General features: G+C 33.5%; 2 protein-coding genes and 1 long non-coding RNA gene across 18 annotated transcripts; 1 reads left to right on the top strand and 2 right to left on the bottom strand.

Moving 5' to 3' along the window:
* Nucleotides 1-425: 425 nt before the first annotated feature.
* On the bottom strand, nucleotides 426-11648 carry GLS (glutaminase). Of its 8 annotated transcripts, none has more exons than XM_033330380.2 (12): nucleotides 11513-11648; nucleotides 9246-9343; nucleotides 6024-6059; nucleotides 4717-4816; nucleotides 4505-4647; nucleotides 3866-4239; nucleotides 3308-3588; nucleotides 3034-3210; nucleotides 2642-2802; nucleotides 2057-2200; nucleotides 1631-1771; nucleotides 426-1451 (listed from the first exon to the last, which is right to left on the bottom strand). In XM_033330380.2, the coding sequence occupies exons 1-12, from the start codon at nucleotides 11570-11572 to the stop codon at nucleotides 1271-1273; spliced, it is 1896 nt and encodes a 631-aa protein (XP_033186271.1). In that variant the 5' UTR covers nucleotides 11573-11648; the 3' UTR covers nucleotides 426-1270. The 8 variants fall into 8 exon arrangements, with proteins under 8 accessions (XP_033186271.1, XP_033186273.1, XP_033186276.1 ...); XM_033330382.2 differs by having other exon boundaries at nucleotides 2057-2182; XM_033330385.2 differs by lacking the exon at nucleotides 11513-11648 and adding an exon at nucleotides 11306-11324.
* On the top strand, nucleotides 11611-23702 carry LOC117154945 (uncharacterized). 5 transcript variants are annotated; one of them, XR_004463854.2, is made up of 5 exons: nucleotides 11611-11723; nucleotides 11809-12011; nucleotides 22067-22498; nucleotides 22586-22704; nucleotides 22843-23702. It is a non-coding gene; the product is annotated as an uncharacterized LOC117154945 (long non-coding RNA). The 5 variants fall into 5 exon arrangements; XR_013059272.1 differs by having other exon boundaries at nucleotides 22001-22498; XR_004463853.2 differs by having other exon boundaries at nucleotides 11809-12105.
* Nucleotides 12672-22266, bottom strand: NKAIN (sodium/potassium-transporting ATPase subunit beta-1-interacting protein). 5 transcript variants are annotated; one of them, XM_033330395.2, is made up of 7 exons: nucleotides 22125-22266; nucleotides 21128-21265; nucleotides 20954-21034; nucleotides 20693-20884; nucleotides 20555-20615; nucleotides 19179-19826; nucleotides 12672-15753 (listed from the first exon to the last, which is right to left on the bottom strand). In XM_033330395.2, the coding sequence occupies exons 1-7, from the start codon at nucleotides 22176-22178 to the stop codon at nucleotides 14993-14995; spliced, it is 1935 nt and encodes a 644-aa protein (XP_033186286.1). In that variant the 5' UTR covers nucleotides 22179-22266; the 3' UTR covers nucleotides 12672-14992. The 5 variants fall into 5 exon arrangements, 4 of the variants coding, with proteins under 4 accessions (XP_033186286.1, XP_033186277.1, XP_033186279.1 ...); XM_033330388.2 differs by having other exon boundaries at nucleotides 15629-15753; nucleotides 19769-19826; XM_033330389.2 differs by lacking the exon at nucleotides 19179-19826 and adding an exon at nucleotides 20166-20199 and having other exon boundaries at nucleotides 15637-15753.
* Nucleotides 23703-25290: the final 1588 nt, after the last annotated feature.

Below are 25290 nucleotides of genomic sequence, written 5' to 3'. Positions count from 1 at the left end.
AAGCGAAATTTGATAAGTTTTTTACTCCCCTTTGTATAATTACCATTCTTTCGTCGACTTTAAGGCAGATTTCGAGGTAATTGACGAAACGTGACACTAACACGAACCCCTTATTCGGCAATTCGGATTTCAATAATTTTATAAAGCAAATGATTCACAGAAAAGTGAGTTTCTTTGGAAGTTAAACAATAACAATTTTCTGCACTTCCATTTTGCCAAATAAAGGGTTGAACATTTGATTGAATAAACAGGCAGTGGTAAAATGTACCACCTATACAGGAAGCAGAAGACGCTTCCGGTAGCCACTTTTTGTTGTTCTCTTCCTCTACTAATATAGAGATCCACGACCCTTATTCCTTTGACTAATAATTTTATATATAGGATACAGACAATCACAGTTCTGGTTTTTTCAATTTAAAATGTCGTTATTAACAATTGTCATAAATAAATCGTTTTATTTCAATATAATACTACGCTGATGAAATATAATATAACATAGCAATAAAATGGAAGGTTAAACGAAATGGAACAGGAAATATTAAAATTAGGAAAGTGTCAATTGCAAATTGATAGAAAATGATTCTTAGTTGTACCTAAATTTGGAACTTTTCCTTCCTGATACTTAAAGCATACACCGATGAACACGTAGGAACGAGTATCGTAGTAAATGAACGAAATGTTCTTTATACTATTATAGAAATTATCATCGGTATACGTCAGTTCTCTTGCACAATCATTCGAAATATAAATTAATACTTAAACAGACGACATTTCCTTATCATAAATAAGAACTAAATCACGTAAATAATACTGTAAAATTACCATGAACGTGCTAGCCTTCTGTCATCCAAACCGCTGCTATTTCATGAACGATAAATCTTTAATACTAAAAATGCCATACGAATCGTATCCTGTTAAAAAGAAACAAAAATAATTAACATAGTTCAAAAAAACATTCATACGTTTCTTAAAATCTATACACATACGCACACATTCATACAAAAAGATCAAATAATTAAGACACAAGAAAAGAAACGGCTATAAATATAATTTACACTGTTTGGTGGTAAGAACAAGATTATAATGATTTTGATTCTAGGCTGCAAATTCAATTAATCGTAAAAATAAACTAAATCAGCCGTAACGTGTGTTTTTGTAGGAAAATAATCGATTCACTGTGATCTCGAGATCCTTCCGTCATTTTCTTATTGTAAGTCAATCACGCCGCGCACTTTCTATGAAAAATATCCTATCTAAAGCTGCTATGATCTTATGGTATCGGCGTTTGCGTCGTTGATTCAGCTACTTTTATTTGATCCCCTTCCTCCGTATTATTCTCCTTTTCTTCGTTTTTCTGTTCCGTCTTTAAGGCTATAGCGTAGTTGTTTAAGTATTCCACCACTTGCATGTGTCCGAATGTTTCTGCTTCATCGATCGGCCTTTTTCCCCATCTTAAAACCCGATATTTCCATGAGATATAGTTATTTTGTATTTTGGAATAAATTTGAAAATTAATCGAAGGACTCTAATCGAGAGATGAATTGACTGGGAATTTATTGTAAAATTTATCTTCTTTATGGATATTAGGGGATACAAAGGTAAAAGATAGAAAGACTAAGGTGGCACTTACCTGTCCTTAGGATTGTGAGGAACTCCACACTGTTCGATTAAAAATTCGACACAATCCAGATGTCCTTCGCTAGCAGCTAAATGCAGAGCTGTTCGACCATCATAATCCGACAGGGTCATGTCCATTCCGCTCAATCGATGCCTGAAATTAAATATAAATATAGATTATAATTTATATCCGTATCTCTACGGCTGTTTATGGAACACTAAATCTGCAATCTCAAAGAAATTTTTTAGGCAATTGAATATCTAAAAATTCTTAATTTGTAAGTGTTCTGATCGCAAATAACTGTTATAAATGATCAATAATTTTAATAATAGAAAAATATGATTGCACCGAAAATGTCGCAATGAGAGTTAAATAAAATACGTCTCAATAATAGCAAAGCTGAAGCATATTAATAATCAAATAATTAATGATAATAACCTTCTCATCGCCGTAACATCGCCACTGGCTGCGCTGAACAGAAGATTAACGATCGACAGCCCTTTGGTTTCGTATTTGTGCCTCCTCGGATCTTTCTTGTTAGTCGCGTGCTTCAGATTGTCGTACCTGTGATCATAGTAGGTGCTACACTAATCGGGACGGGATGGAAAACGACGGGACATCAATGAACACAGACGATGTAAAGAAGAGAGTAATAGGCAGAACGTGTTTGTTCGGGTTTGGTATGTTCGTGCAGGGTTTGCGTGTACCAGGGGTTGTGAGAAAAGCAAAGGAAGGAGAACAAACAGTTTGATTAATGTGTGTTATCACTGATCTCGGTGGTCTTTTTATAGCATAAACAATCAAGAAATTTGTTACATCTAAAAGTGGACATCTAATCGTTTAGATCTTTCCTAAGCTTCGTGTGTTTGCAGCTACTATTGTTTCTCTTTTTCTTTCACTTCTTTTTTATTTTTACAAAAGCTAATACGTTGTTTCTATTGTGATCGTTGGTGTGCAAAATGTAACTAAACGTAAGTTGAAATCTATGCAAGCACGCTAAACGGAAGTCAATAACATGCGTACCTATGAAAGTTGAACTCAGAGACGAGTTCCTGGCAGAATTGGACGCCTCTGCAGGAGTTCCCAAGGGGATCCAATGGTGGAGACCACGTGCAAATACCCATCACGTTTGGTATCACTACCAAGAGACATCCTGACACTCCGGACTTCGCTGGTATGCCAACCTATACTCAGTTACATAATTTATTTTCAATATCTATCAATAATAAGTTGCGAAGGATAAATTGATAGAACAGTTCAGAGGAAAGATAAACATTTCAGTAAAAAATTGCATTTTCGCAAGATTTTCATTTTGACTTGATTTCTTCTCGCGACTTATCTTTATTAAGCTGCTTTTGATGACAAGAATATTTCTTTCTAGCTTAATATCCTTCCTTAAAAAGGTAAAAAATTACCTTGAACGCAAATTGGCCACTGTAGTCGTACATTCCACAGCTGTGCATTAAACTCAGAACATCTCGAACGCTGTCAGGCTTTAAAACTTTTTCTTCGGTGATGGGACAAATACCACCGTTGGCCAAAGTGGCTGCCATCACTGCCATTGTGTCACAATTCGCCTCCATGGAGCAACACTTTACAACAAACATGTTATTTAAATATTTTCTCAACATCATTTTCCTCGTATTTTCTGTAACAAGTTACGACGAAAGACAAACCAAGAGAATTTACCTGGAAATAGAAATCCAAGATTTCTTTTAGATTCGATTTATCGGGATAACAATTGTGCTCCCTCATGTAGAATCCAAGTGCGTAATTTCTGTCAGCAGCTTCCCGTTCCGATAAAAACACAGCGTTGTTGAAGCCTAGATTCTCTTCACCAGCTAGCCTCTTGAAGTAGTTTATTGTAAAATCGAATTTTTCGGCTAAAGTCATTTCAGGCTTGATTAGAGACTTTAGGAGAGAACAAATTAAGATTGCCCCAGCGTTGATCATAGGATTATGAGGTTTCTCTGTAAGGAATTAAATATTTATACATATGTGTGACATTTGATAATATAAAAATAATAAAACATAAAAATATCAAATACATAAAACGATGGCAAAGAAACAAGAAATCTTAAAAAAAGCAATAGAGAGTATTTATACAGCTAAGAAGAAAATATTCAAACTATAGCATTCGTTATAATTTTTAATAGGTAAAACTGATTTTTTATTTAGATTTTATTTTTTAATTGCGTTCATAAAAATATAAAATCTGCAATCTACGAATAATAATCTAAAACTTACTGTTGTAATCTAGCACCAACTCGTTGAAGTTTCGTCCGGATGGTTCCTGGCCAACGTATTGATGGACCACTTCCTGTCCCAGCCTATCTAAAGCGATCGCATAAGTCAAGGGCTTGCTACAACTTTGCAAAGTAAACGGGATCGAGGTGTCGCCGATGCTGAATCTCTGTCCATCGATCGTGCAAACGGAAACGCCCCAGTAATCTGGATTCATCCTCGCTAATTGCGGTATGTACGAGGCGACCTTGCCCTCCGAGTTCGATTTGCATTTCCAGTAGAAGTCCTCTATGTGCTTGGTGAAGCCCGACCAGTCGGGGATAATGAATTGATGCCTAAACGCCCGCGAGATCAGCACTATGTTCGGATTTATAATTCTGAAATACAGTTGAAATTTGAATATTAATTAAAGCTACTCATTTCGAATCATTTGATCTTGAACCGATCTAGATCTACGAATTTATGAACGAATCTAAGAAATCTAAATCTTCCGCTTCGGTAGATCTTTTTTAAATCATGGACAGTTGTTAGCAGAAACAAAAGAAATTGGTAGAATTTTTGTTAGCAATTTAAGTATCGCGAATTTTTATTTTTTAAATAACATTAAACGAGAGTTATGTTAATTCGCCGCGAGGAAATTACCGTCTAAATTGTTCTCTATTCAATTTTTGAGTCTCGTGAGATACACCCTCGTGACCTCCGCACTTCAAGTGTTCCTTTCGTAAATTATCCGTAAATTCTTGAAGTCTAGGGTCTTCGTTTCGCAAACCGGTGGTCCTCAAAGCCTACAATTATATGAGAATGAAATAATAAATGATCAATTACATGAAAATGAAATTGATGGATATACTTACAGCCAAAAACTTTCCCACCGCTAGGAGGCCGGTATCCTCGTTTTTAAACATGTCGAAGAGGACATCTTCCGCGTTCGTCGCTTGATCTTGATCTCTAGTGCTGAAATAAGTAGAGAAATTGGACGATTATTCGTTTCATATTTGTGTAATTTTAATTAGATCGCCGAGTATGGATGGAATTTGTAAAATAGGAGTAAAATGCGGAAAATAGCAATAAAAATTCAAACTACCATCTTCTCAGTCTACGTTGGTGCAATTTACTAGAGGGAGGATATAACACGCTTACTATTGTGCATCATTCTACTTATATTCTTGCCACATGGCATGCAACTTATTATCTTGGCAAAGTGACGAATTTACTTGACTTTATAACATATATCTTTGCTTTTATCGATATACAATAATAACAAGTTTGGGGAAGACATACTTCACCACTGTCATGCATAACTATTACTAATCATATAGTTGATACAGTATAGTGGGTATTGTACGCATAAGCTAGGATCTATGCCAATATTCGTTATTTGTAAACGTAACAAAACATAGACCACAGAGACATTTGAAACTTGGATCTGAAAAGTTTCTATCGAGGGAAGCTAAATTTAGTTGTGGCTGCATCGTCATCAATACCTTGACTAACGAAGTTGACGTTTATTGAATGACGTAATTTGTTAACACTAGTTTTTATTAGAAATTGATTAGATGAATGACACTATTTATAAAAAAACAAAGTTAGAAAAACAAGATGATAGTACATTTACTAGAAGATATGTATGATAGATGATAGAACTTATATAGTGACCCACAAAAATATTTGAACACTTATAGAAATCTTCTATGAATATATTACACAAAATATTTTAAAACTGCATCAGTACTGTAATGAGTGACAGTGATGGTAAAATCTTAAAATGATTTAAATAACACACCACGTATACATACCTGTATATAAATGTTCTCTATGGTAAATGTTCATTGTAAGTAAGTTAATTGCTTTTAGGGAGAATATTGTTATATAATACAAAAATTCGAGAGATTTGTTGTAAAGTTCCTCAGAAAACTTAAATTCACTCTGCAATTTCAATTATATTAAAACTACAAATCTCGAAGTTTATGACAAATTATATCAATTCGAAGAAACTTGACAACGGTCTGTATACATAGACATAGTATTCAAGAAACGGGAAAACCTATTATCACTTCACCAAAGGAGAATTCAATAGCTACAATTTATAAAAAATGATTTGAAACATTCCACATGTTGCACCATGCAATAGTTGACAGCAACATAGTTGCACAGTACTCACTACATGTAATGACTGTCATGAATGAAGCTGTACTCGCTGCAAAAACAGAATAAGGACAAGAGATTAAAAAGAGAATCGTGTATTTTACCTAAGAAAACGCGCCAGCATCCTCCTCGAATTTTCACTCTTCTTTTCTAACCACATTGAACACGTAATTTTCGTTCTCATTGAATAGTATTCAGGGTCGACGAAGCTACTCATCGGCACTAACTCCGAATTTTCCATTGAACATTTATCGTTCAATTCTATACAAGGCATAACGATGCTGCTCTGATCCATGTCCTTCATATTTTAATATCAAAATTAAAAAAACTTTGTATGTAACTTGAAATTAATTTGCTATTTCTTGCAATTCAAAATACTCGATTGGAGAATTATCTACCAATTTTTGTTTAAGCACTGATCAATAAACGATTCAAGTATTAATTAAAAAAATCGATATTTCGAATTAATTGGCACATCGCTCCACACGACAGTCACAGTTTTGATTGATAATGTCGAATTCTACGATCTTGATGGATGTTCTCCAAACGGAAGATCTTTCAGAAGAGTCACGGACAATTCCTCCACAATTCTTATCAGGTTGGTTTGTACGAGATAACCGGAAACGCGGTCTTATATTAGCTGAGAAAAACGACCCCACTCGAACAAAGGAAAACACGATCCAAAAATAGCGGAAGATGCTAACAGGTAGCAATCTCCATGAGAGCGGTTCGAGTATGTATATTCTGGAGCAAATAGGTTCGGTACATCGAGATTCCGAAGAATTGCATAACTGCAAACAAAGATTGCCTACTATTTAGTTGTTCTGCTCCGTCTCTTTACTCATCTATTACTGTACTTCATGTTTTCATATTTGCGCAGTATCTCAATATTTTCCACACCATTTCCACATCTATCGAGCAGATTTAATAAGATCCTTCCATTTTAATTTCAATTCCTACATATTCTATTTATTTATTTTCCTTAACAAAATATTATAATGAACAAAATGATAATAAATTAAATAATGAAACATGGATTTATAATGTATAGAGTAGTTATAATATATATAATAATAAATGGAATTTAAATGAAAAAAAGCAGAATTTGAGGTAAATATCTAAAGAAATTGTGCAAGGGTATTTCCTAAGGGAATATTTCATATCAAAGAGCTTGTTCAAATTTTATGTTCGACGCATTGGTTGCATTATAGCACGATATGAACACGTGATTTACGCAAGCAAACGTTGAATACTACACAATAAATCACACCTGCGGTAAACAGTTGATTAGGCTTAATTAGAACCACTGGACCGTCGACAGTGACGATCGTGTGGTCAATAGTGACAAAAGCTTTTTAGTTCAATTTAAAGCCGACAATGCGAAAAATCTTATGCAAAGTTGAAGGTAAATAAAATATGCTTCCTACTTCAACAAATTCATTGAGACTTTCATAAATCTCAGATCTCTTTTTACATTATTGGAGACATTATATTTTAATTTCCATCGAAGGACAAATCATATTTTCGCATTTATACAGTGTATATTATAATATAAATCAACCACAAATCGCAGAAATCCTTTAAAAATAAATCATCTCGGGACAATTTTTGTGACTAATGAAAATGATACGATATGGAAATATTATACGTATGGTATTGATTTTTGTAACAATTCTTACCGTAAGTACGTTTTTCGAAAATGAGGAAAATCGTCTAGAAATGGTTCACAGAAGTCGAAACTGTCCATTATCTTCTGTCTTTAACGCGAAAAGCAATCGGTCGAATACTAATCGTCCATTGTTGAATGAGAAGCTCTATTATCTAAATACGTCTATTTCAAACACAAGACACTCTTCTGCGAAAGATCGAGTTTCTCGAAAGTCGAGCAAAGTTCTGAGAGACAACAAAGGGACATCCTTTGGAGTATTTAAATGGCCAGCAATGACGTTCAGACAATAAATTACAACCTATGGGGTCGAGTTCTCTGTCGTTCAATGGTTCTCAATTAATAATCAATATCATCTTTTCGATGTCATCAATTTACGAATCGAAAGAGAAGGAATTTTGAAGGATGATCTATAATCGAATTAATTACAAAAGGAAGAATGGAGAGATAACTGGAAGGTGACATTAAAGAGATTAATTTAAAAAAGATATTACAATTGCTTGAAAGATAAGAATACACAAATGATTAGTGTTACAGGGGGGTTTAAATGGAAATGGCAGAATCAATGGAGGAACAATTGCATTTTCTTCCTTTTTGTATCATGATAATTAACAATTCTACAAATAGAAACGATTGAGAACCACCAGTATCGATTACTTCGGATTTATTGATACTCCATTGTGTTCCACTTAGTAGTACGGATCTATTTCTTCATTGTTACGAGAAACGATCCTTCTTTTTTTATCTAAATGAACGAAATGATTAAACATCTGCGAAGACTATTGTACTCATTGGCGTGGTTCAACTGCTCTGACTTCGTTCGTTGTTTGAATTATGCAATCGAAATAGTTTCATTACACTATTTGCAGAGGCATTCTCTCTTACGTATCACAACCGATGATTTCGAAACTAATGATTAATAAAAAGAAACCAGCGATTAAACCTTTGACGGTGAAAAAAAGATCAAAGAACTCGGAATGAACAATACATATTAGGAATAGTTGCTTCTTTTTCGTAGACTTTCTGCATTTCTTTTTTACCTAAGTGTCGATACTCCCTTCGTGAAATTGTCTAATTGCAAAAGTGATAAAATTGCGAATTAAAAAGAGGAATCAACTTTTGAGATTTAACATTGCCTATATGAAGTGATGTTCCATAATGTACATATCTCGTATAGATTTTGTATAGATTTTCATCGTTATACCTTGCGAAATCTCATATTCTCTGGAGAACTTAGTCTAACGTCGTAGTTTTCCTCTCACGGTCGGAGCTATGCGAAATTCGAGAATGTCACGTAATTACGGATCATTTTGCGCGATTAAATGTAACACCATTCGAGTCGTATCGCTTATTGTTAATATTAGTAGCTTCGTGACAGAGAATAAATAACGAGAACGCGCGTTCTTTGAAACGAAACTATAACTACAAAACATAATCGAGTTGTTTAAAACTAACTTTGTAAATAGATATCTTTTAGATCACGCTATAATTACAAATTTAAAAGTAATCGAGTGACTTGTTGTAAAAATTTAGAATAAAACAGAGGTAGAAGTAAGATAATGAATTAATTACCGTGTCTGTGCTCGTTCTAATTCTAAGGCACTTCCAAAAGCGGCATCCAAGTATTTTGCACGTCCCAGTTTCTTCGACGCTGGTACCGCCGCTCGTCTCTGAAATAATGTAGAAACTAGTTAGAACAAGCATGTTCGAAGAATATTTCGCTTTATTTTATTTTCTAATTTGTCACGATTTGTTGGAGAACGTTTCGATTTTATTTCAAACTTGTTCAAATTTATTTTGAAACTTGTTCTTTTCGTTGAATGTTTTCATTATATAGTTCAAATTATCGTCTATCGATATTTGATTTAAGTGCCTTTAGAAAAATGTATTGTAATCTGAATTTAAATTCATTTAACGTAATATAGAATTGTTCTTAAAAATTAGTATGATTTACTACATCCATTCATTATTTCAGAATAGTAAAATTAAACGTATAAAATTCTATTCTGTGCGTTTGCTATTCTATTCTGTGCCAATTTTTCCATTTCAACGTCAAATCCGCTTTAAAAAAGCGGTGGAAATAAAAAGAGAAGGAGGCACAATTCCGCTTTTTAGAAACCGGCCCAACGATCGATAAACAAATTTCGGGTCGGTAAAACGTAGGAGGGGTGAAAAGTGGTGGTTGCCAAGCAATTCTGTATTGATTCTTCGATGAATCAACTACCATAGCCCTAAGCCGAAACCTGCCACGTGTACCCTTAATTCAGATCAGCAGGATCTGCATGAACGAGAACGAAAACAATAAAAGAAACGTACAATTGTTTCTATAGATGCTTCACTCATATTTTTCATCTGAATTCTGATCTATTCTCTGTAACTTTTAATCCAACTTTTAGTTGAATGATCGAAAGACGATTCAAATAATTGGGAAGTGGCACTAAAATGTACCTTGTCTCCAAAATTTCATACATAGTTTTACAGAGTTTACAAGTCACAATGGATTTTATTAAATATATTATATATTAAAGCTTTTTAATCTTCCAGGTTTTCTAAGGAAAAGTTCAAATACAAATACAAGAACAAATTTCGAATTTGAATTGCGGAAGAATAATTATTCGCAATTTCTTCTGTTTTCAACCCCTCTGAGACCCCTCATTTTTTCCACGATATCGGAAAACCAATTCTATAAATTCCACATGACTTTTAGTCATACTAGATCAAATACTATAAATGATAAATAACATGAGACGTATGATAGCTCGTTGATGAACATTGACATCAATTTATCGCGCAGAAATGTTAACACGGTCCAATCCAGACGCGTGCACTCCAAGTAGCCGCGTATTTCTGTCGCTGAAATGGGACATTGCTGTCGCCCACGTGGACACACCGCGAACGAACAATTTTAACACGTCTCCTCCGTTATGTCAGATACCTTTTTCCCTCGAACTGTATACACTGTATGATTTGTGTACACATTTATACAATAGTATTATTTTTTACGCAAATATTCACAGAATGTTAAGATTAAAATAAAAGTAAATGTATTTTCTTCGATATATGTCGAATATTTCGATAAAAGAATATTCAATTTATTGCGCTCTTTCATTTAGACTTTCGTCTTATTTAACAACGTCTGAGTTCTTTTAGTGATTGATCAATCAGCGACGATTCTCCCTCGAGGTCAGAAGCACCTCAACACTGCCTAATCAACGAATCCTCTAATCCTCTAGAAGATTCTGCTCGTGTCTTCTGAATACTTGTACTTTCCAAATTCAATTAGCGTAACCAAATATTCCAACATCCTTTAGTACCTTCGAAGACAAGTAGTTATAGAGTTTATCTAATCTAATTCTCCACAAAATAATCAGAAAATAATCAATGTTGAATGCTTCTGTTGTTCTCCAAAATCAATTATCAGCAATCGAACGTTCTTTCATCCTCTATCCAACACGTATTTCATAGTCAGCTGCAAAGTTTATAATCCTTTAAATATTTCTAGGTCCAGCTCTCTATAAAATTTTAAATAGGAAATAATCAGCCTTGAATACTGCTCTTGTTCTCCAAATTCAATTATCAGCGACTGAACATTCTTTCATTCTCTATCCAATAAATATGAAATTCTACAACACATCTTAATTCCAAAGTCAGCGAAATCGTTCGAAATAAATTATTAAATATCCTCTAGTCTAACTCTGTATTGAACACCAAGTCCACGAAGCAATCGATGAGACATTCTCACGCCGTGCCAAAAAGCCCGAGCTCTTGGCAATCCTCCAATCAATAAATCTACGAAGTAGAATCTCTCGGAATCTACTTGACCTTGCAATTCTTCGCACCTTATTGCTTGTGTGCAGCCTTCTGAGTCCGTTCGAGCCGACCTTGACGATCTTCAGCATTCTCACGCCCCTGACGATCGCCTCGCAGTTCGTTCGAGCTGTTCGCCAAAGCAAAGCGCGACTGCGAAGAAGTAACTCGACGTGGATTAACTGGCACGAAGATTCACGTTGGCTGACACTTCCTCCTTCGATCTTCCTCTTCTAGACACACGTAAGTTCTCAGAAACGATGACACGAGAGACCCTCGACGTCCCGACAATAACGTGGTACTGAGGCAAGAAAGGGTCTTTTGCCAGGAGGGAAAGAAGCCGGCGAATAGGGCACATGCGCGACTTCGACGCGGCATTGTGAAATTCACCAGAGTATAAACGTTCATCTGCTGGCTGGTGAGTGAATGGAAGTGATTGCTGAACGGGTTGATGCGAATTGGATCTTTTTGTGGGTTCGACGTGGAGGGTTCGAATCCCTTCCTTCTGTGAAAGCTGATTTGCATAGGAAGGTTCGTGGAATATGAGAACGGTGCTTGGTAAATGTTGGATGATCATTGATTCGTCTGTGATATAAAATGTGTTGGTCAGATAAGCATAGTGAAGGTTTGACATTTTTTATACATTTTTATAGATTTGTATATTAACGAGGGTGTTTTTTAGTTACTACTAAGTATGTTTTTGTGTTACTACGTCATTAAAAGGAAATATTCCGTTAAAATGAAGAGCTTAAAGAATGGTACTTATCTACAATCTTGATTCTACATCTTAACGAACGCTTTTCTCTAATTTGAAAGTTCTCTGTACAATTAACACTTGCATGAAGTACCAGACAACGCAACCTTTTCCTTGTTGTAAGCTAGAATTTTCATTTACTTCACCAATTTTTATTCTTCGATTACATTATACACGAAAAAATGTTTGCTTTTGTATTAATACCTATTTTAATATTTATTAAATTTAATCCTTTATTCGTTATCAACAACAGTTCGTATTTTATCTAGATAAAGCTTTAAATCCATTTAAAAATCATATACGTGTATGTACAGCGTTTGTATATCGCTCTTCCATTTATCGCTTCAAAAAACATACCACGCAGACTCGATAAAAATAAGACAAGATCTTTGAAAGAATTTGGCTATTAAATTTATGTTTGAGAATAAAACTATTCATTGAATCAAAATTATTCTTCGTTTATTATTGTCTTGCTATTATTGCTTCGTGTTATAATTGTACATTGGTGAATGGTAATAGTAAACGATGACGAATCGTGTACAATCCTGAGCGTGAAGAATCAGAAACAATATAATAAGTACAAGCTGGTGACGGTTGAGTCTTACGTGATTTCGTAATTAATTAAAGGTAGCTGCCCTTTAAATAAACTTAACATACTTATACGATAAATTCTATAAAATACAGAGAGTACAATTATACAATTGCAATACCGTGCGAAGGAAAAACGAAAAAGTGATTCGCATAAGCAGAAATTGCAAATAATTTTGAGAATTAATCTCGCATTTTTAATATTTAATACTTATATAACACGGCACTAATGCTTTACTTTTTTCGACCTTAAAATGAAATTATTATTCAAATCGTATTCATAAAAAATTCTATATATAGAAAGTAAAATCTGCATATACGAATTAAGAATTAAAATAAAATCGAAGTCGAAACTTCGATTTTTCAAAATTTATTTTGACTTATTACACTTGGTCCTTTCATTCCTTCTATGATAAAAATCTCTTATTGTTTTATATTTTCCACTGCACAGTATCACAGTAGATCGACCTATCGAAAAGATTTTCAAAAATAACGAATATTTGTATTTAATATTGCCTCGATTAAAAAATTCTATTAAAAGACAATCGTGTGGCAACAGAAACCTATTAAAAACTTAATGTTAAAATTTCTAAAAATCAACACCTTGTTCATCGACGCAGTATTTGAACATGTAATAAAAAAAGAATAAGACAACACATTCGTTGAATAAGAGTATAATGATATTTTTAAGTAACATATAACTACGTGATCGATGAACTAAGCGTCTAGAGATTCTCGAAGAATAATAAAAATTAAGTACTTGGATCGTGTAAGTTGACCGCCTAATTAATTAAACCTATGTTGTACGACAGTCAGCGAAAGAGTTGAGGCAGTTTTACATTCATACAGAATATTACAAGTATTATCATTAACTTACACCGATGTTTAATACTTTGGTTTTCATTTCACACGTCCTATCATCATCGACGTAGTCTATTTTGATTTTTCGCATGAAAAAATATCTCTTATTGCACTTATCATGCATAGAGCGTTTAAACACGTTTATGAATTCAACCAGTGACCATTTTTTATTTTTTTATTATATTTTATTATATATATGATTACAACACGTAATCATTTTTTTCGTTTTCCAAATTTTTCATTAGATTGGTCACCGTGAAATTCACGATTTTATAACAATCTTTTCTCGATACCTGGAAGACTATAACACGAATGGCGTCCAATATACATTGTAAAATCTCATTTTCAGAAAATAGAGCGTAGAAAAATTAATGTTTCTCTAAAATATCGCGTAAACGTTTCATTTCGAAGGCTCGAGGTGAAAAAGGGTATAAATAAGGATGATTGTGTGATCATAGATCGATATTTACAGATGACTTCTCCGATGAAAAACAATTCAGTGTTATAAATAATCGTGTTAATAATGGATAGATAATTGAAAATGTTGTGGAGCAAAGAGATTTCTAAAAATTGTACAACAGCGAATTCGTATAGTTTCATCTAACGCGTGAATTCTATTTCTCGTATGAAGGATATAATTTTTTATCGTCTCGCATTGCAACTGTGATAAAGTCTTATCAAGGATTGATATGTACGAGTATACGTATATATCGCGAATTGTATGAAACATGACTTTTAAATATTTGTTAAAAACGTGAGTTACTGTCCTGAGATAAAAAGGCGGAGCTTAAAAATCATAGAAGATCGCTACGAGATCGAAGTATCGCGAAATCTTTCTGAAAGTTAATAAACTTTAAAGATATCTATCGCAAAGTATAACAAGATGCAGACAATTGCATCCATTGTTATCGAGTAAAGCTTGATCGATCAGAGAAGTAACAAATACTTCCTGTTCCTTAATAGTAACAATTACAATGTAAGAATATAGTAACTATAACTTATCAAAAAATAAACCTATGTTCGTATTGGACGTTTAGTATCAATTCCCTTTAAAATTGAAATTAAAATAAAAATTAATAAAATTAAGTACAATGGTTCTAGATCTCGATCCTCTACAAGTTCCTCTAAACAGATCTATACGATTAAAAATACTTTAGTTTCTCAATAGAGAATTACAGAATTCCATAATTACATTAAAACTATCACAATTCGAAAAATTACACATTAAACGATATTACCATCAAACTATTCCCTTAAACAACTAAACATCCACCAAACGCAGGTTTCCAACCACCTCCCCCCAGACTTCTCAGATTACCGTATCCTGATAAGCAGGAGGTCCACTGAGAACAAATTGCCTCTGGCTCTGCCTAACAATATCTGTTCTGTTGGGAACCTGAGGTGTAGCTCTCACTCCATGATAATTGCTATAACTTGACCTAGCACTAGCTGGTCGATTATTATAGATCTCATCCAAATCTTCCCCGTTTAAGCTTTGCGTACTAGTTTGTTGAAAAGTTGGATTACTCTGACCTTGCCACTGCATTGGACTCAATTCGTTTGGTTGCCAATTATCAGTAAGATTTCTGGTAGAGTTGCTAGCATCCCAATTAGGGTAACTCTGATTCGTATAATTGCTAGTGTTAGAATAATTGTTAGAAGAATCTTGGTTCCATAAGGTAGGAGAAGACACAGCCATATTCACAGCTTCCGGCTGCCAGTTGGAGTTCCTATCTCTGTCCCAACTCATCGAGATTCTATCATAGTTGAGCGTGCCTTGAGACAATGAATTCACATTTTGATTGGTAAGATTGCTGGGCGTTGTATTAGCGTATAGACTTTCCTGATGATCCATGATTCTGTTCACGGGATTCTTTCTGCGTGACTGCCTTATAGAACTCCTTCTGCTGGATCTTCTTGTCCCGTCACGAGAGATCACAGATCTTCTTTTCACTCTGCGTGGAGTCATTGGCTTTGGAGACACGCTGTCGTCGTGAACCGTGGGCTCTGGCTGAGAGTACTCGATGCTGTACAGAGGCCGCGGTTGCTTTTTCTTCCGCTTAGCTTGGGCTGCGTTGGAAACAAACAAAAATCTTGTCAGTAGGTGTTCTGTTAAGGTAATTATTCAGTTTGCGCTTGGATACTGACGAATTAATATCGCAGATTGGTTCTGCAATAATTCTGAATGTAGATAGTTGCGGTGATTTTGGATGAAATTTGAAATCTAAAAATGGAATATTAAATAGATAGGCGAATCTCGAAGTAATAAGTGATTAAAAAATTACTATAAAGTTTAGGTATTAAATTTTTTACGATTCTTACTCCACATTTGAACGAAATTTCTTATAGATCACGTCGGATCTTCATTTTTGGAACGAAGATTAGAAAGTAGTAATATTTTCTAAGATTTTTATATTTGGATTTGTATACCAAGCACAAACTGCAAAGTTAAACACACACTTTTGAGTCAAGTGACAAATGTAGTTGCGTGTTATCGAAGTATCAATACAAATCTTCAACTGTATGAATGAGAAAAACAATCGAAGTGGTTGAATTATTACATGCACAGCGAGAAACACGCTCCCAACGCGATTCGATGGCTGATCAATGTTCATTTCTTTTCTAAATTTTCAAACGATGATGCGACTTTCACGTGATCTTGAGTAATTGAATTAGTTAGACTCTTTTTTAAAGGATCAGTCAGACCTAGTCTAAAATTGTCATTTATTCGTCTAACCAAATGGTAAATTATCGTGTAAAGATTTTAGATTGCAGTAATCTAGTAGGAAAGTACTGACTGAGAGACGAAAACATCGAGAATGAAAAAAAATACAATAAAATAAAATAGTTCCCCGAAAACCCACAGAAGAATAGGAGAATGTTAGAGAAGGAGTGAAAGAAAAGAATGGGGGTTAATAAATAAAAAAGCAAGCAAGTAGTAGGCATTGCACGTTTATTGTCGCCAGTAAACTGCACCAAAAGTAAATTATATGATACAGTAAAATAAATTATACTATAAAATTAAAATCTACGGCCTTAAACGGAGTACACAACGACACTACTGTACAAGCTTTCGACAAAAGAAGGGAAAGATAAAAGAATCTTCGATTGTACTACGAACAAACGTTTCAACGTTGAATCTGAAGTGACTCGTTAATATTAAATATTCGGCTAAATCCTCCAGTACATAATGTGAAACGTTTTATTACTCTTATAAATAAATTACGTAAAATACGTAAACGTAATTATATATATGTACAGTATACATTTAGTGAGCAATTTACTTGCAAAATTCATTAAGTCAAGTATGTCTGACTTAAAATATAATAGATGATTAATCATATAATTGTGCGAATAATATTGTATGCAATGTTTGCAAAGTTATTCAATAAGAATTAAACTTAAAGTAATATATCTTAAGTAACGCACAGGCAGTATCGTGAGTCGTGAACAAGGTCAGCTTTAGGTCCAATGAGATGTGATGAGAAAAACAACTCATTATTGTATAGAGCTATTTCATTGTGACTGTGACAGATGTTTAGAATAGGTGTATACCTGAATGTAGATACTTAACATTGAAAATTATATAACTATCAGCATCAATTAATCACTGCAAAACGTAACTCTACCGTTTCTTCAGTGCATTTGTATATGCATAGCTCAATAAGCATTGCATTATAAGTATTGTCTATTATCGGATTGCATTAAATGATCATTGATCGATTATTGTGCGATTTTGATTGTTGGCAAATTAACCAACTGTTTATCAGAACAGTGGAAACAGTGATATCTTCGTGCCTATTCATGATTTATATTCGTGCCACCTGAAGAAACCAATTCTTGGTGAGTAAGCAATTTGTATATCTTTCTTTTTTCTTTAATGAAATTTTATATCTTAATTAAATCAATCTTCGACTCTAGAATATAAGTTTAGTTGTTAAATACCTGATGATTCTTTGAATGTTGTTTACTCATCACACTTATGATTGAACTAATATTTCAACGAGCCTTGATCTGCAACTCACAGAACATTCTGTGTAATTAAGATGCACAGAAGTCTATAATAAGAACAGCACTTCAGCACAAAGTCTTTGTCACTTCAGATTTTTCTTTTTAACTTCGACATATTATTAGACATTCTTTGATTGATTGATCCATGGAATGTCAAAAGTACTAATTTAGTAAAAATTTATGAGGGAGTCTGTGTATATGATATCTTACAAATTTCGATTATTTGTATACTTTCATCTACATAGATATGCAAAATGTAGCTTCATCGTTGTTTAAAAAAGAAGAATATAAAATAAAATATTCTATCGAACTTAAGAACCGTAAACAAGTATTAGCATGCACTACCAAATACTCATACACGTTTCATTAAAATGAAAAAGTGTTTCGCAGCACCTTATAAACACAAGTTCTTCACCATCATGATACAATAAGCTAATTTCAATGCAGTCTAAAGGTCTCTATCATAATGCTATGTTGTAAGCCAGGCCACGCGTGTCATCAAGGGAATTCTTAATAAGTACTATTCGTATAACAAAAAGGAAAAAAAAATATAAATAATCCTATACATTAGTGAATGTTTACATATAGCGTTTCTTCCATTCATGCTGTACTCTTCGTTCCCTTTCAGATGCAACGTTATTTTGTCTCGTATATTATGAAAGCTCATCTATCAAGCATAGCTTCTTAAAGTTACAAGTTCGATAATAAAAAGATCGAATAAACATTTTCAACCAACATGATTCATAGTTCTATACGTATCACAGTGTATGCATTAATATAATAATGCATGTTGTCTAATCCAACATGAATCGTATATATGAAAATATCTATGAGCAAATGTAAATAAAAATCTTCGTAAAAAAAGCAAACGATGCTACTGAACACACATTGTCTATTCTGCGTTATCAGTCGAAATACTTTAAAGACGTAGTAGAAATTATTAACCTGTTACTGTGATGTTAAAAAACTGATTTAGGAAAGAAAAAGATATTCTTTCTAGACTAACAAGAAGAAATCAATCGGAGAAGGCACCCTAAGCTAGCTACTCTCTAATCGTTCTATCTATTTGGCAAGGATAGGAATTCTATGTAACACCTTCGAATTCTCTACAAAATAGCATTAAAATACATTTCACTTCAGTCCATATGCTGTTTTAATCAATTCGAGGTCGACGATGCACTGTATGCACCCTATACTATTAATCCAACGCAAACTCTCTTAAAAAGAATTTTAAGCAAATCAATAATTTAGAAATCTTCAGGAAACACTATACAAAAGTCAAATAGTATAAAAAGAAATGGGTGAAACATTTACATCATTATCGGTTTAAATAAAAAAGTGGTTCACTGTTATGCTGAAATATTAAAAATAGTATTAGATTTCTCAGGATCCTCTTCAAATGAGACCCCGACCTCGAATGGATTAAGTTAGAAAGAAATAAACTCTATATATATTTTTCTAATTTCTAACAATTTAAAAATTACTGGCATACAACGACAGAGGTCTACTATCTCTTTTAGACCTATTCTGTTTCTCTTGGTCAGTCACGTTCTGTTGATTCTCAATTGCCAATCTTGGATCTGAGTAAAACGACCGCATTGACTGTTCGCGAACGTGGTCGGTAAAGACTCTAGGCTTGTTGGGGGCTTTATTTTGCTTTGCTGCAACAGGTCGACATTTGACACGCGGAGATGCAACGGGACTATATTTGGACGAGTGCGGATGGTACAATTTGTTCTTTTGATACTTCAATTTAGCGGCACTGTCCAATGAATCGTATTCGTCGTATGGGGATACAGGCCTCTGTAAATGATCCAACGGATTCGAATAGTCGTTAGAGTAATCAACATACTTTAAGTCGCGACTGGATAGATTGCTTCGTTCAGTTCTGATCGTGTCATTTCTGAAGCTACATTTACTTCGTCCGGAGCTGTTAAATGTTTTATCGTTATGTTTTGGGAAGCTGGTATCGTGACAAACTGATTGATGAGAGCTAGCTGTGCCTGCGGGGTAATTTTGAGCGGAATTTTTGTGAGGGTGGGCAGGTGATGGAAGAGCCGAGTAGCTAACGTACATAGGATGTAACGGCGTGTGGCCTGCCAACCCAAAGTCATCACCTCCCACAAAGTCAACTGAAATATGACGTAGAATCGATTGCATTAGATCGAATTTTATTGTGTTTGTGACGTGAAGGTAGTGATTCTTTTTGATTAAAATTAAATTAGATGGTATATGAGACTCATTAGAATATAGCCAATTTCACAACAGTTTATACGTTTGCAATACATGTTGTATCAGAGATCGAAAAATAAATTCGCGTAATATTCAAGCTTCAAAGATGTTATTTCACAGTACATTGAACATTCGCAAGAGAATCGATGAGTAATGATGTGCATGAGAGAAACCATTTTACTTCGTGCTTTACAAAAGGAGCAAATGCGTGCAAACCATGAATCAGGCAAAGCACTTACCAAAGTGGAGGATCAAATCCACCAATGAAATCAACTGTAACCGACAACCCTCTTTTCAAGCAATAATAAATCTTAAATTTATATCATTAAAAAAGAAATATCCAGAATGGCTGGCACAATCTTTTTCTGTAGCGAAACATGTTATTCTGTATTATAAAAAGATTTATCATTGCACGTTTTAGTTTTTTGACTGTATAAAAATAAAAAATTAAATTTTGAAAATTTTTCCTAGATCTTGTTTACCGATATCAGGAAAAAATATTACCTAAATTTACTACCAAATAATATCCCAGGATAAAATAGAAAATAATTTCACTCTGCAAACTAATTCTTATGCTAATCTGACACTGGCATTAATCAAAACAGAAATTCTTGAGTTTTATACTTACAGCTATCATCTTCCTCCAGGAAAACCTTACTTAGACAAATACCACCTACTATTGCAATAAACTAAAACAAAAGAAATATTACTTTAAATATTGTAATTAGTACACTTTTACTAAATAGTGAAACTTAATGGTACTTACACCTAAGATACATTGAGTAGATGCATGTAAAATTTCAACTACTTCATAATCTAGCACACAATCTGTCACGTTTGTAGGTCGGGCAGGTCTGAATAATTCTGGTTCAGTAACATCATAAATAGCTTTACAACCTGGTCCATTGACATGCCACCAGGAAAAACTACCAGTACCAAGATTTAAAATATCACTATTCTAAAAAATTAATTGTGATTAAAAATCAATTAAAATGATGAAAAAAATTACTTAAAAAGGAATACTTACTTTGTCAAGTACACCAACATCGAGGTAGAAACATATCATGAATATATTCCACCCTAACCATAGTGTATTCCATATACAATACTAAAATAAATTTAGTATACAAACAATTATTTCTGTTTATAATAAATATGTATATAAAAATATATTAAAATAAAATGAAGAGATTGTACTTACTGATATGATATATTTAGGTCTATATTGAAAAGCTCCGAAAAACCCTAAGATTACAAATATAATGTTGAAAAAATTGACCAGTATCGGGGCCCACATAAAGCCCAGGAAGTCGAAGACCTGGCGCTCTACCGTAGTGATCTACAAGCAAAAATGAAATAATCCCAATTAAATTCAATAAATCAACAAAGAGTCTGAGTAGAATATGTCTGAATCTTAAAAGATTAATTTCTTTCATTTCTACCAACTCCTTTTTGTCTACAATCTTAATTTGCACCAATTGCTCTGTGTTCTAAATACCCAATTAATCCGATGGATCAAATGCGAGCCAGTGTTCATGAACCATTTAACATATTTTTTGCTTTCAACTAAGATACTTGCTTTAAATAACATCCCATTGTATTTTTACTTTTATCATATTCCATTTTAAATCCTTTAAAGTTCAATTAATTGATATTGCATCAATTAACACGATATTGAATTAACCGATTTTGTTAAGTTATCCTATTTCATATGCACTTACTGCATTTTTCAATTAGCAAAAACATCTCTGTAGTGCAATGTAGAACTCTGTATCGGTATCGATGCGAGTCGACAAGAAAGCGCTTAGAAAGTAGTAAAAGCGATGTTAAATGGATCGGTCAGTTTCTACACGGAGATCTTTATTCCGCGGAGATAAACCATGCGATCTATAGATCGATAAAGCGATGCGATAATCAAGCATGTGCCTATGTTTCATCGAGCCATGATATCGTCGATAAAACATTTCGAATCGTTTACAGTTTATATCAATGCAACAATCCATAGACCAAACTCTTTAAACTCTTTATTTTTATTTAAAAAATACTCGATGATTAATATCTGTCCAATAATCAGAGTCTTCTCATAAGAATACCACGCAGTGACTCAGTGCTAGAGAAATACGAATTACGTGTGTCACAGGATGACGATAATTTTCTCTATGAGAGGACAAAAACATTTTTCCATCGAAGAAACTCACGAGTTGCAAGGTGCATATTGTCAGCAGGAAGTGCCTTCGATTACAAATTCCCATGTCATTTGGCCAGATAGATGTTTTCGTGTGCGAGGCCACGGGTATCTTTGATCACTCGATAGAAACGATCTCGTTGCACGTTAGCTGCATTACTGTGGCACGTTCCAATGCGTCGCCATGTTTCCTTGGCACTTGTTCCGTCCCTTTCTTGCGACCGACTGGTGCAAGTGACATGCACCGACGTATATACGAACACGATTTTGTAGCCAAGCAACTTGACTACGGTCTACTCGAGCTAGTTCCGTTCTATTGGAACGATGATGTCGCTACGCTTTTCCTACTTTGTTACTCTCTGCCAGTACAATTGGTAGTGGCAGTACGTAAGTACAAATACATACAGTTTTGTTTAATTTTAAGCTGTTATGTAGAACTAAGCAATTCTTTACAAATTATGAATCCTTCTTTAGGAATCGACAGGAATTTTTGGCCCCAAATTGGGGATTTGTATTAGTAGAATATGATGTGTAGGAGGTGGCACACAAAATCTCTGTCAAACGGTTCTTCTGAAACAACAAATTGTAAATATGTATGTATTACGTTGCAAATATATATATCCCGATTATAATTAGCGGGACTTCTACGCTCTATGAAAGAGTTTAATCAGAAATCTGCTTGATAGGAATTAACAGAGGAATTAATAAAGAATTAATTCACTTATTTTTAGATGTTGCTCGAAGTTAGCGAACATGAGTTTTCTTTTTACATAGTTCACGGGTAAATCAAGAATTCTAATTGCGGAAGTGCTACGCATTAAAGGCGGAAGAAGCTATGTATGTATGTATTTAAAAGTTCTCCTTAGAATGGAACGATTTAATTGAGTAGACTATAGCGTATAGAAGAGCGTATTGTGTTTTTGTTCTACCATCTACGGAATGCATTGTGAATTTCGGTGTTTGTGAATGGTGACACGCGCAATATGTATTACGTGTTTATATAGTATACATTATGCTGATAGGTGAAATAAAAATGACGCATTTTTAATTTTAATAAAATATTTGCAGCAAGCGGGATTTTTGTCCTTATAAGTAGATATATAATTTATATAGTTTTACAATTAATAATTTTTAGAGGATGAAATTCTATTTGAAACGGATGAGCAGCGAAGTAGTGTTGCATTTACTTGCTTATTTAAAAGCTTAGTGCCACATTTTTGTTGCCTGCAACGGGTTCGATCCTTTTTCGTCTTGTCAGGTCATTCTCCTTTATTTCCCCTGTTTTCCGCTCTTTGTATTCCTCTCTACCTACCGCTTCTTTACATACATTGCGTTCTGGGTCAGTTTTTGATCCCTTTTTTACATTCATTTCCTATCTTGTATGTATATCTTCTTTAAACACATATCTGAATAAAGGCAATGGAAAGTTTTAGATATGTAAAAGTTTTGTAAAATTCTCTTAATTATCTTTATAAACGTAAATAGTATTCATTATGTTCATAAATAATATTAAAATGTATTATTATAAATTGTAACACAATTTATTTTGTACCAAATGAATAAATAAAGTTTTTTATCAAATATTAAATAACTTCACATATTTATATATTATTCCTGGATAGTCTCTTGTTTACTCAGCTTAGATTATAAATTTTTATTAAAAAGCTTCCAAGATAACAGGAGCACAGAATCATAATTGAATGGCCACTGAAAGAAATGAAAGGAAATATAATATACGAGAGAAATTTAATATCAATTTTATTATACGCATCCGATATTAAAAGTTTTTTTTTATTAAGAACGTACATACAGAAATCGTGAAGCTATTAGAGAAAAAGCATAAGAACGTAAAAACGTTAAAAATTTTTGAAATTTGCTAGTTTCATGGACCCCGAAACACTACACCCATCTAGCGGTGAATAGGTGAAACTTATCGACAGGAGGTAAAATTAAGAAATCCAACTTCTCAGTTCCGAGACAGAATTTTTTAACTTTTGACGTTTCAAACGAATGTTTTTGTTTAAAATTAGTTTTTTTAAGTATGTCTAGTTTCCCAATTATAAGCAATTTTAGAAAATCATTTTGTCGATAGACAATGTGGCACTACTGTCATCTAACAGGGAATAGATGAAACTAATCGACAGGAGTAAAATTAAGAAATCCGAACTTCCCGATTTCGAGGCTAGATGGTTATGGCGTTCCATGGTCCATAAAATAAACGATTTTTTAAAATTGCTTATAACTATGAAGGGGAATATTTAGAAGAAACTGATTTCAATTACATCGTTAGGTTCTAAATCTACAGGTATGTCCTCAAAAATTAAATCATTGAACCCAGTAGCCGAGAAATTTAAATTTTTTAATTTTACCACCTGATAATTAGTTCCATTTTTTCATCGCTATGTGGCGGTAGTTTTTCGTGACCCATGAAACGAGGGAATTTAAAAAATTTGTAATATTTAATAAACTATTGAAATAATCTGTTCAACGATCATTACAAATTATTTCAAAAGACATAATCTTTAATTTACAATCTTAAATATCATATAATACTTTATATAATTCTTTCACATTTATCAATTTATCAATTTTAATTAAGTAATCTTGTTGATCGCGAAATAATAGAAAAAGAACTGTAGTAATAAAGAATAGGAAAATAAAAATTCTAAATTATTAATTTATAGAAATAATTAAAACGAAGATACCTTTAAAAAATTTGATATTATCGTACTCTTGATTTATATATGTTAAAAATTGATTTTCCAATGTATAAAACGTTACGAGCGAACGTAATTCCATTACAAAATAAGAAAGACATTAGAAGATCGAACTTCCCGTCAAATCTTTTAAAATGCTAATGTCGATAAACGAAATTATGTTTGTATAAATTAATCTGCATATGAATAAATTCGATATTAAGTAAAAAAAAAAAAAAAAAAAGAAAAAAGAAAAAGAAAGGAGAGAAAAAGAGGGGAAGAAGGCGAAATATCAAACCTGTTCCTGATTTAAACTATTAAATTAGCTAAAAATGTGGCTTACGAATACTGTCGTTGTAGAAGGATACCTAAACTGGACGTCACTAAAGTCCACGTATTAAAATTTTTAAAGGCGTTCCTCTTGCCTTGCCTCTGGTGTTTCCTTTTCTGTAGCCACATCTTTGAAGAAGGTAAAAGTAGAAG

Source organism: Bombus vancouverensis, chromosome 9 (assembly GCF_051014615.1).
Source record: "Bombus vancouverensis nearcticus chromosome 9, iyBomVanc1_principal, whole genome shotgun sequence".
In the NCBI taxonomy this organism is placed as follows: domain Eukaryota; kingdom Metazoa; phylum Arthropoda; class Insecta; order Hymenoptera; family Apidae; genus Bombus; species Bombus vancouverensis.
The sequence above is the reverse complement of the archived record's forward strand: the minus strand, read 5'-3'. Positions and strand labels throughout refer to the sequence as shown.